Source organism: Tiliqua scincoides, chromosome 4 (assembly GCF_035046505.1).
Source record: "Tiliqua scincoides isolate rTilSci1 chromosome 4, rTilSci1.hap2, whole genome shotgun sequence".
Classification (NCBI taxonomy): Eukaryota; Metazoa; Chordata; class Lepidosauria; order Squamata; family Scincidae; genus Tiliqua; species Tiliqua scincoides.
The window spans coordinates 67,482,939-67,494,957 of record NC_089824.1 but is presented as its reverse complement, the minus strand read 5'-3'; the positions used below and the strand labels follow the sequence as shown (position 1 = coordinate 67,494,957).

The 12,019-nt window shown below is 43.0% G+C and overlaps 1 protein-coding gene across 1 annotated transcript in view; it reads right to left on the bottom strand.

Moving 5' to 3' along the window:
• The window catches only part of C4H18orf63 (chromosome 4 C18orf63 homolog), a 45,571-nt gene that overhangs the window by 26,902 nt on the left and 6,650 nt on the right, over positions 1-12,019 (bottom strand). The window contains exons 5-10 of the mRNA XM_066624443.1: positions 9,733-9,774; positions 8,174-8,250; positions 5,654-5,763; positions 3,307-3,403; positions 3,123-3,199; positions 872-1,055 (exon numbers count right to left, since the gene is read on the bottom strand). Of these exons, the coding sequence (XP_066480540.1) occupies positions 872-1,055; positions 3,123-3,199; positions 3,307-3,403; positions 5,654-5,763; positions 8,174-8,250; positions 9,733-9,774 (587 nt within the window). The remainder of the gene's footprint in view (positions 1-871; positions 1,056-3,122; positions 3,200-3,306; positions 3,404-5,653; positions 5,764-8,173; positions 8,251-9,732; positions 9,775-12,019) is intronic.

Genomic DNA, 12,019 nt, shown 5'->3' with positions numbered 1-12,019 from the left:
AACCCTGTAAAGGTAAGTACTGTTATCCCCATATTGCAGCTGAGGCTGAGAAACAATGGCTTCCTTAAGGCCATCTATTGCAAATTCATGGCAAAGGGAAGATTCAAACCTGGAAAGTTCTGATTAGGAGCTTAGTCTGTTGGTCAGACAGACAACTAGGCTATGGAAGCAACACAGAGTTTTAACTGCCCTTATCACAGCAAAAATGTTGTATGCTACAATCATTTGGTTTCCATGTGAACTGTGCAATTTGTGTGCTTTAGGGTGCAATCCTAGCCCGCCTGGAACAGGCAGGCTGACTGGCCTGCACTGTATCCAGTGCAGATTTGGTGTGGCCCGGGTGCAACTCAGAATAAGGGGATTTTAGTCCCCTTACCCCAAGCAAGACCACAGGCAGCCCTATGGGGCTGCTTCAATCTGAACCCACGATTTTGTGGAGACACATTCAAGCAGCCTGAGTAACACTGCTCAGGTCAGGCCGGGGGTTGAGATCTGGCCTATGCCACCACGGTGAGCCCCACCTCCCTCCTGGGCCTGATCTGCTGTCCAGGCTGCCCTCCCCCTATCCTGAAATGTCCCCTTCCCGCCTCCTTTCCTCCACCCTCGCCCACCCCCTGCGCTGGTCCTCCTGGACTGGCACAAACTTACACTGTCCCAGTGCCACTCCAGCCCTGCTCCCAAGTAGTTGCAAACATGCTTTATGGCATAATCATGGGACTTGTGCCAGCTCAGGGTAGCATTAGGATTCTACTGCCTGTTGTTCATCTTGTTTTGGTTCTTCATCTTTACATTTCAGTTGCTTCATGTGCTACCATCTGGTCCAAGGTTACATCCAATAAGCTCATAAACAGGAACATTTAAATTTTTTTACCTGCAGAGATGATTGTGTAAGCTCTTGTGTGGTATATAACGCCTTACTTGTCATCTTAAGAGGAAACCCACAAGTACGAGGGATTATTGCCTTCAGGTCAGTAAGGAAAGCATTGAGAACACCTTCTAAATCTACTCTAGGAAAATACTGCACTGGCTGACTTCTTATGCAACTTAAAGGATATCTGAATGGGTGTTAAGGATTGAAATAAAGTTGTTTGAGTAATTTGGATGAAGACATTTTCTTTTCTTGAGCAGTGCTGATACATATGTTAAAGATAGGGGTACAATAAAACCAATTAAATGAATGGGAACTGCACAAGAGTGTTCTTGCCTACATTCCATTTATTTTTATAGGGCTTGAGCAGATGAACTTTTCTGAATTTCATCAGACATCATTTGACTAAGGTCATGTCTGTAACTTTTGAGTGAACTTTGGAAGTCATTAAGCAAGAACTATGGCATGAGATAACCCAGTATCAACACCACTGCAAAGCACGTACAAGGTACTGTATAATAATACCAATGCACCACTAATGCACTCGGTTACCCTACTAGAGCTTGGAGGTCATTTGCACACATGTGCAGAGTTCACTGAAAACTGGCCCAGCAATTTGTACTGATGCAGACATGTCCTTAGATAAAGTCAAGACTGAATACATCAAACAAAACATCATTTCTATTTGATCTTCAATTATTCTCTAAAGAAAAGTAATTGTATTATAGGCAAGTTTTTGTGTAAGCACATAAAAAGCAAAGAATGTGGTACAGGGCACAGTATTCCACATCTGAGAAACTCAGCTTTTTAAAATAAAAATTCATTTATTTTAAAAAGCAAATTACTGGTCATTACAGTTAGGAAGATATGCTTGAAAACATATGTGTAATGGGTGTTGGATGAATCAATTTTCCAATGACTGGAGTTAAGCATTCAGTAGCACCCTTCATAGCTTCTTTTCCTTCTTTCTTTCCTTCCAAAACAAAAAAAAGTCTGATAAATTCTGCAAACTTTATGCAGGTTGCAGAATTCACAGCCCAATCCTATGCATCCCTAGCACCAGTGAAATATGTGTTCTATCGGTGCACACTGCCACAAAAGCATTTGTGGAAAGCATTTTGCAACAGCATTACTGGTTGGCCTTCCTATGCACACTGGTGGTGTGAAGGACACCTGCTGGACTAGGTTAGTCCAGTGCAGGGGTAGGGGAGTGCAGGGAGGGCATGGAATGGGGTAGGGGTGGCAAAAGGGGTAGGGGTGGGTGGATCGGACCTAGAAGGGGGTAGGATTAGTGGCGCCAGCATGCACTATATCCTAGGCCCCTTACTGGGACCAATTCGACTGCCTGGGTTAACTTGGACGTACACCAGTGATATCGCTGGCATCGGTCTGAGTTGACCCACTGCTGCTGCTGGGGCTTACTCAGGGGCAAGGGGACAAATATCCCCTTATCCCGAGGAGACCTCCAGCAGCCAAATTTCCCCAAAGGATACAGCATAGCTAGCGCCAACACCACTGCATCACCATGCGGAAATTTAATTAGGTTTGGGTAGTCATTTTTATTAGCATATGAATTTCATAGATGTAAAATTTTATGTTTTTTAAGAACACAATAGACTTGACGGCATGCTGTTGTAGTCATTCAGACACATTGATTTATGACTGGTCCCATTTGGGTGTTTACCCTGAACTTGGGCAGAAGGGGAACAGGAATTTATCAGCAACCCACGATCCCCTGCATCAAACATGCTGTATGTCCATGCCCCTTGTCAGTACTTGTTTTGAGAGGGAAGTACTGAACCCTGAGAATTTTTCCCCAGGTTCTAGAATCTTGGTCAGCTCAGCTGGGGTTCCAGAATGCAATTCTCCTGGGGTACAGTGCTAGCCTTTGCAGACAACAATTAGAGGTAGCCACTGAATATATAACCATAGGGAGTATGGCTACTGATGCACTATTGTTCCCCCCTTTACCTGGGTTCAGGGTTAATTTCTAAACAGGACATAGCAGAAGAGGGAATCACACATATTCATATTGAGAATAAGTGCTCTTCGTATTAAACAGTAAACACTTGCCAAGAAACATAGCATTTTTAAAAACAGGTTTAGGGCTTCAGCTAAAATCAATGGGACTTGGAAGTGCTTAACTCTGATCACACTTGATTATACAAAATATGAATCACATGTTTCACCCGTGATGTTAGGAAGTCTCTACAATAGGTTAAAATAATGCATTACAAATATGTATAAAAGATATGTAAAGAGCTGTTCTCCTATTGGTTTGAAATAAATGCTGCAATATATCTTGAGATCCTCTGGCAGAATGTAGCCATACTAAAGATAAATAAAAGAACAAACACATAAAACAACATGAGGTAAATAATTTGTCATATATAAACGACTAAAAATTAAAATATATGTTTTTTAGTGTATTCTCTCACCAGATTCTCCCAATACAGCTGAATATCTCTGTATGACTGAAATGTAGAATCAAGTGGAATTAGATGGCTAATATTTATTATCTGGCCCATTTTCATGCTGCACATAGGAGTAAAGAAAAAATATAACATGCTAAACAATATGATAGAAAATACAGTTTATGAATTGTTACTTTCATAGTGGATATAAATTTTAATTTGCCTAACAAAACAACTTTAGTGGCATAGGGTTAGAAACCAACACTGTGTTTATAATTTCATTTAAAATGTATGTGCTACAAAATCTTGTCATTGTTCAGTCAATCTTTCATACAGAAAAAGGGGATGGAACACAATTTTATTTGGACACTTTAGTTTTTCATATATCATCTGTGGTCTTCCAGTTTAGATAAGGTGAGGCAGATAACTAGAATTGCTGTTCTTTGAGGAAAATGGTAAAAGTTAAAATTATCTGAAAAAAAATAAAATATGAACTTTTTTTTAAATACTTGGATTTTTGCATTTGCATTAAGTATGCCCTAATCCAACTTTGGTTATGCAAATTTTTCTCTTTGAGCTTCCTAGTATTGGGTTGTATCCCTCCTACAGGAAGGAAGTCTTCTGTGCAAGGGAGAAGGGGCAAATCTCACTGGTCTTCCCTTTCTTCTACAGTCTCATGTACTCTTCTCTCCTCCATAAATGAGTTCCTGAGGATTGCAAAAGCCCCAAGAGCAAATATTCAGGGGACACAGGGAACAGCAAAAGAAAAGGAAGAATGATGAAAATTGCCCAGCTTTCCCCTTTGTGCAAACAGAATTTCTTAAGAACATAAGAAGATCCCCGCTGGATCATGCCAAGGGCCCATCTGGTCCAGCTTCCTGTATCTCACAGTGGCCCACCAAATGCCCCAGGGAGCACACAAGACAACAGACACAACCTGCATCCTGGTGCCCTCCCCTGCATCTGGCAATCAGAGGTAGTCTGCCTCTAAAGCCAAGAGCCTGCACATGCCTACCATGACTTGTAACCAGTAATGAACTTTTCTGCAGAAATTCCTCCAATCCCCTCTTAAAGGCATCCAGGCAAGATGCCATCACTACATCCTGTGGCAAGGAGTTCCACAAACTAATTACACGCTGGGTAAAGAAATATTTTCTTCTGTCTGTCCTAACTCTCCCAACACTCCCAACATCCATTTCATGGATGTCCCCTGGTTCTGGTGTTATGTGAGAGGGAAAAGAGTGTCTCTCTATTCACACTGTCCATCCCTTGGACAGTGTGATTTTGTATGTCTCAATCATGTCCCCCTCAGGCGCCTCTTTTCTAGACTGAAGAGGGTTGTAGTCTTTCCTCATAGGGAAGGTGCCCCAGCCCAGTATTATGCTTTCAGAAAGCAATTTTTGATAGGTGTTCCTCCCCATTCCAGCTCAGCAACAGCTTCTGATCATAGTCCTTTAGTCCTCTATCCTTAAGTCCACAGCACAGCATTGGGAGGCTATCAACAAGGACAACTACTAGCCAAATGTGAAGGAAAAAGTAGAGATGACATCCGCATTTGGCAGTGCTCACTCACGGCCATTTTCAAAGTCAGTGAAGCAGCAAAAAGCCACTCCAAGCCTGGAAAATGTCAGAGGGGAACACACCCCAGCCTCATGGAACACTCTTCCACTCATGGAACAAGAACATAGGATACAACCCACTAGACATATATTGACTAACTCAGGGGTATGAAAACTCATTTCATACAGAGGGCCAAATTATATTAGGCACCTGCTTAGGGCTGGAAGTGACATCATTAAGCAGGAAATGATATCATTAAGCAGATGATGGCCAGAAATAAGCACTTTGTTCTCAAATAGGAACTTATTAGTTGAGAGTGACAGAAAAGAGAATATGCAAATCTTGATCATATTTTCAAGATAAGGGAGAGCCCAATAATCAAACTGTGAGAGCCCAATTATCATACAAGTCAGAAGTAGAAGCTGCTTCTGCCAAGGCTTCAATTTGAAGCTCACCAGCTTGCTCTGCAGAGTGATGCTTCAGTAGAAGTGATGCTGCTGAAAGGGGAGCTGGTGTGATAATTGGACTCTCCCAGCACTCTCCCTGCTCTCCCAGTTAGCGGTCTCTCTCACCTCTCATGGTCTGTCCCTCTGTATTGTCCCTTGCCTTCTGAGGCCTCCTTCTGTCTCTCCCTCCCAGAGCCACAGCAGAAGCAGCACAGTGGCGCTGGGAGAGCCCAATTATCACAGGGATCAGATAAAGAACTTCCACAATCCGTATCCAGCCTGTGGGCCTAATGTCTGACAGCCCTGGACAGAAGTAGAACTTTTTTCATCATAATACTATTTCTTCTCTAAACATAAAAACATACCTTGGTAAAACATAGCACCAGTTATTTAAAATAGAATGTCTTTGAATAATTTCATTCTCATCACTGTCAAATCTTTTCAAGATATTTGCTGAAATGTAAAAATCTTCCATCTAATAGGGGGGGAAAAATCAATGTAACCATTTTCAAATGTATCTACAAACATACAAAGTGCATTAAAACAGTTAATGTACACATAATTCAACATAATTAATGCAAATTACTTATAAAAGATATTGAACACATATTGTAAACCATCTGTTTTAAGAGTTCATAATCTCTGTTAACAGAACCTCCAAGTAGTTGCACAAAACCACATTATGAAGTTCATGTGATGACTGCAGGTACCCCAAGAGAGCTTGTTGCAAGTCAGGGATGGGCAAGTCATGCTCAGCATTACTCAAGTCGAGTAACAAGTCTCCACCTCCTGTGACCCAACTCAAAACATAATATTTCCAAGTTGCCGAATCGCCTTTTTGCAACTCGAAAAGCCTCAAGTCACGAGTTGCCCCCTTTAAGAAGCCTGCCGTAGAAAAAATGGAGCTACTGCCAGGGTGTGTGAGTTGGAGTTCTCTTTAAACACTTCCTTACTGTCCCCACCCATCATTAAACAAGGTGGGAGTGGGTGGGACGGACTGCAAGAGAGCAGAGACAGAAGTGGCAAGAGGGAGGAGGGTCATACGCAGCAGCTGCAAGGCTTACCAGGATGATCCAATCCTTTGCAGCTCTACTCAGAAGTAGTCCCATTTGTACTGGTTGTTCAATGAGGCTCCCTCCTCCCAAATAACAACGGAGCCATGAGGAGGAAAGTGTGATTGGTACGAACGCCTCCTCGTCCTCCCTGTGCTTCTCCAGCCAATCCCAAGGCAAAACCCCCTTGGGCTCCTCCTTCTTCCAGATAAAATATCAGACCTCCCATCTTTTGTCCAATGATCACTGGTTCTTTCGGTGATGGGCAAGAGAACCCGCTCCCCCCCCCCCATGCAAAAGCAGACATTAACCGTTCCCTGCCTCCTGGCTGTGGCTTGCCCTAATGATGGTCCTATGAGGTTTTCATGCTGTGAAAACAATAAGCAAGCACATTCAGAGAGACTTGATTGTATATGCATAGGCACAAGTGCTGAGTCAAGGGGTCCTTGACTCGAGTGTTTTGCTGAGTCTTCCATGCGTGTGACTTGAGTGTACATGAGCCAGAGAAAAACACATTTTCATGACTAGGACTTGAGTCACCTGACTCAAATTCCCATCCCTGTTGCCACTCTTCTGTACAGAAGCTGGTAGACTAGAGCAGGGGTCTCCAAACTGTGGGCTTGCGACCCACAGCAAGCCTCTATCCAGCCCGTGGCCAGCCTCTTGTCCCCTGAAAGCCTCTGGCCCACTTGACTGAACATGACCAGAGCTGTGCTCAGATTGCATCTGGAGGGTGTTCTGAGGGCCGGAGAGGCTGAGCGAATGAGCCCACTCATTCATTTATTCATTCATCTAAGTTCCATCACTAATTTATTTATTTAAATTTTATATTTAAATTTTTTTCCAGCTCTCAGCACTGCAGCAGATATTTCATGTGGCACTCTGGCCAAAAAGTTTGGAGACCCCTAGACTAGAGCAATGTGATTTGTTTCCAGGGAGTGTGCAGTTATGTGTAGGCAATATAGACCGGCAGTGAAGTGTTGGTCTCAGTGTGCCAGTCAAATGCTTTGGAAAAGGAAGGAAACATTGAGAACCTAGACTTGTAGCTACTAGAGGAATGCTAGAGAAGGTGACAGTGAGAATGCTAACAGGAAGTTGAATCTAGCATTCTTGCTGTCTATCTGCTTCCTCTGATGTCCACTTCCTGTTAGCACTCTCACTAGCATGCCTCTAGCACAGCCTTTTTCAACCACTGTGCCATGGTTTGCAGGTGTGCCTCAAGAGTTTGGGAGAGGGTCATTTGTTAATAGGGCCAATGGGAATGTAAGCCCCCCCACCAACAGCATGGTGTGCCTTGTCAATTGTGAAAAAGCTGATGGTGTGCTCTAACAATTTTAGTACCTTGTTAGCGTGCTGTGAGATGGAAAGGTTGAAAATCACTGCTCTAGCAGGTTTTCACTGCTTCCTTTTCCAAAGTGTTCCAAAGCAAAAGGAAGAAAAAGCTTCTCTTGCAAAGCATTTGCAAATGAAGAGAGGTAAGTTATGAGTGTGATGGAAGTGGGAATTTGAGTAGGATTTAATACTATCCACAGTTTTGGGTATCTGTGGTAGCAGCAGAAGCATATCGCCTGGGGATATGGGGGATGCCTTTACATGTTCTTTAGTATATAAGTAATTGGTCTGTATACAATGTACAAGTGTATACATTTCCATCAAATGTGGACTTCCTTCATTCTTCACATTGAATCTTAGGATCTGTTCATACAGTTGGTCATCGTGCAGTCTGTCAGAGGCAACTGCAGTGGGCTATATGATCAAGTCCTTAGATGAAACAAGGCACAGCAGAATACAAGTGAATAAGACTAGACAGCAAATGTTAAACTATGCTTGTACCTCAGGGGGTGGTAACCGAACTGTGCAAACTTCTACACTAATGCAAAGGTGAGTCTCTGACACATTGAGGTCCATGACTGAAATACAAATTCAAAGTGTATATTTAGCATTAGTGCAATTAGCATATTTATATGTTTGTCTCTTTTCAATACATGTATAGAGAGGCAAAATCATTATACAATGTTAGATGAACTCTCTAGCAAACAACATTCATTATGGCAGTCTGGTATATCCAGAGCTCATTTTTATTTGAAATAATTATTCCTTCAATTGGTGGTTTGCAGTTATTGCTGTTAGGCTATCAGGGCATTTGTGCTTGTGGCTGCACACACCAGTTGCTGCTTTCCTAATCGTAGGCAATGGTGAAGAGGTTCTGTAGGTTCCCTTTCTGCCAGCATCCTTGTGCCTCGGTATAAAAGTCTATGGAATGGATAAATGACATAATAATGACATTTCACCATCACTGCATGTTGATGGCTGTCTTCCATACATGCTTAATGTGAAGACATCTTGGGAGCAACACTGTGATTGGAGTGTGGTAATGGAATTGCTACAGATTTTTGTAATGGCAGTCTGCTGGTGGGGGTATGTTGCCTCTTTTCCTTCCCACTGTTATTGTGTATTTTTGATGTTTGTCCTGGGAGAGGGTACAACTAAGTATTTATTTATTTATTTATTTATTTATTTATTTATTTATTTATTTATTTTATTTATTCGATTTATATTCCGCCTTTCTCCCTGAAGGGCACCCAAGGCGGCTAACTAGTTACACTGGTGTAGCAATAACCAACTTAATTTGACGATTTATTATTTAAGTTAGCATTAGTAGTTAATTATTGAAAAATCACTTTTAAATGGCAGGAACAAAATCTTAAAGTAGCTTACACAACAAAAGAATAAAAAGACAGTATCCTGTGCCAAAGAAGCTCGCAATCTTTAAAAGAGCACAACAGGGATAGTCACTAAACAACTAGTGTCTGGGAGGGACTGAATAGGAGTAGTTGTTCTAAATATTTACTAAATATCAGAGAGACAACATGGTAAAAGGTGACTCTTGGTCAAGTTAGCAGTGGTTTGGCAGTGATGGGAAGTGCAATACATGGCTTCATAGCCCTGGCCTGGGTTCCCAGTTCTTTCAGTGTATATCTCCCATGAAGCCAACTGAAGTGATCCCCTCAGACAGCAGATTAGTTGGGATCCCTGGATTGGAAGACAGAGACACAGAGGACAATGAAATGTGTAAGCGAGAAAAGTGCTAAGCTAGAACATTTGAGAGTGGGAGGATCAGAGCCTGGTACATCATTGAATAAGGGGGGCAGCATTTAGTATGCTGACTCAGGCATCAGGAATTCTTGAGCTGGCCCTCATCCCAGACTTTTAAAGACACAGGGGCCTTCATCCAATTACAATCCTTTCAGATGTCCAGGTGTGATTATCTGTAGAGCAGATTTGGTCTAAGTTCCGCTATTTGCCGACCACTGACATATACGCACAATAAGGTAACAACAGGTTCAAAAAGAGCCGCACACACTTTTTTCAAATAATTATCTTATACTCACCAACTGCATTTTGCTTTCCCAGCTGTGAAAGAAAATCTCTCCCTTAAAAAAAGAAATTGATGTGTATTATACAAGGCACAGTTAGGACTACAGTATTTTGTTGCTTTTATGAAATTTTAACAAATAACGAAAAGAATGTGGTTTTGTTTAGCATTGGCTTTAGAATGTATTCTTTATGCAGAACACGGAAAAGAAAGACATATACTGCAAGTGAGTCAAAAGTGCACTAAACATAAAGATCTGAACATTATTTCTTACACAGTGTTTTAAGTTTTCACTAAATAATATCTGAACGAAATACCGTTGAAGCACATAATGTGCATCTGTATTCACAAATGGAAATGATTGAATTTGGGATTGCGTTCATGTAGGCGAATCATTAATATATTTGTTTCAACACTCAAAATAATCTTTGACTACTATTGATTCAGCTAACAGACTATCAGTCTCCTTGGTGATGAAGTTGCATAATTTGCGGCACTTTTGTGAGGTTATTTGAAAGTTTAAAAAAAATAAAAAACTTTCCTTCCTAATCACTTACACAGGAATATCCACCCACCCATCCAAGCCAATTCCAACATTCCCTCATAATATGATCTACAAACAGATACTGCGACAGGGCTATGTAAAAAGGAGCCCGCTTGATTCCTAATGACGGGAATTAATCCTGAACTTCCTCAGTGCCGGAACTGAGTTCTAGTGCTGGCACTAGGTGTTGCAAACATATGGTAAGGCAAGCCTGCAGCACCTGGAGAGGAGGGACTGCTGGCAATGAGCCAGCGTCAGTTGGCGCGGAGTCTCAGCAATGTGTGGAGGGCCACCTGGTGTTCTAGCAGCACCAGCTGGTAGTAAGTAGTTGTGGGGCGGCAGGGTGGCAGGGAGTGGGCAAAACAGGGGAGGCTGCAGCAGGGGGAGGAACCAGGGTAGGAACAGTGGAGCTCTGCTCCACTGGATCCTAAACTCCATGTTGGGCTGGAAGGCCAAATAGCTGGTGTAGATTTGAGAAGTCCCATTGTGGGGCTTGGGACTTTCCCCAGGGGAAGGGATGAAAGTTCTCTTTCCCCAAGGAGACCTTTGGCAGTGCTGCTGGATGCAGAGGTAGCCATTCTGGCGCTCGTTCACCTGGTGAAGCCGCCACCTTCAGGACTGGGCTGTTGGTTTCCTAGGCACAGAGATGTTAGATTCCAGCCAAATGGCATCCTGGAGAACATCTCTTCATTTTTTCATATACAATGAATGGCTGCATAACATATATACATCCACTTTCAAGTAGATCTTACCTTACCTTGTATCTTGTGCAGTTTCTTCAAACACAGAAGTGCAGGGCTTCTGGTTTGATTTACAGCAGGACTGGACCCCGGCCCGAGGGCCAGATCCAGGATTCAGCCAAATCCTTCCCTTCCATGACCAGCGCTTATTGTTCTGGAGCACTGTGGGACTTTACATCTCCAGATCAGGACAACACAACGCTCGGGCCAGACACGTCTTTGTGGAAATTTGGGTGCAATGCCTACAGCAGGCGTGCTCAAAACATCGAGTCTCTGCCCCGAGGGGCTTGCAGTCCAGGAGGGAAAGGAGCAGAAAGGGGAGGAAGCCAAGCAGCCCAAGATTGCTCCGGGGCAAGAGGAAAGGGAAGGAGCTGCTGCCACTCCTCTAGTGCAGGAGGTAGGTGTCTGCCCCAAGGGGCTGGTAATCAAGGTTTCTCACAGCTAGGAAGGAGAGCAGGTCAGGCAGGATGCTGAGCAACCTGTGATTGTTCTATGATGGCGCGAACATTGTAAAAAAACTCTGGTAGATCTCCGGGCCTTGCTGGGTTTCAAAGTAGCTCTCGAGCCAAAAAAGTGTAACCGCCCCTGGCCTACAGGGACATCACACCATAGATGCGACTGGCCAGAGCACAGTGTTATCCCAATCTGCGGACATGAAGTCTTGCAACGCTCCGGAACAATAAGTGCTGGTTGCACCAGGGAAGGCATTCCTGGTCCACAGCAGTCGCTACTTTGAGCACCTCTGATTTACAGTTACCACACAAACAAAGAATTCCTTTATTCCCCCAGCCTTTAAATACGATATGGAAGAAATGCACTTCAGCAACAGAAGAAACTGGGTGAGGAGCGCAGTTAAGTTGCTATTTTTTTTTAAATTTTAATTGTGCAGAGGCATCAGATGTGGGTCAGCATCAGACAATACTCTAGGTTGTGCCACCACTGCCAGTATTTGCTCCTCAGACCTTATTAATGCACTATTCTCAAACTAAATATTGTTCCATAGGAGATACAGTATTTAG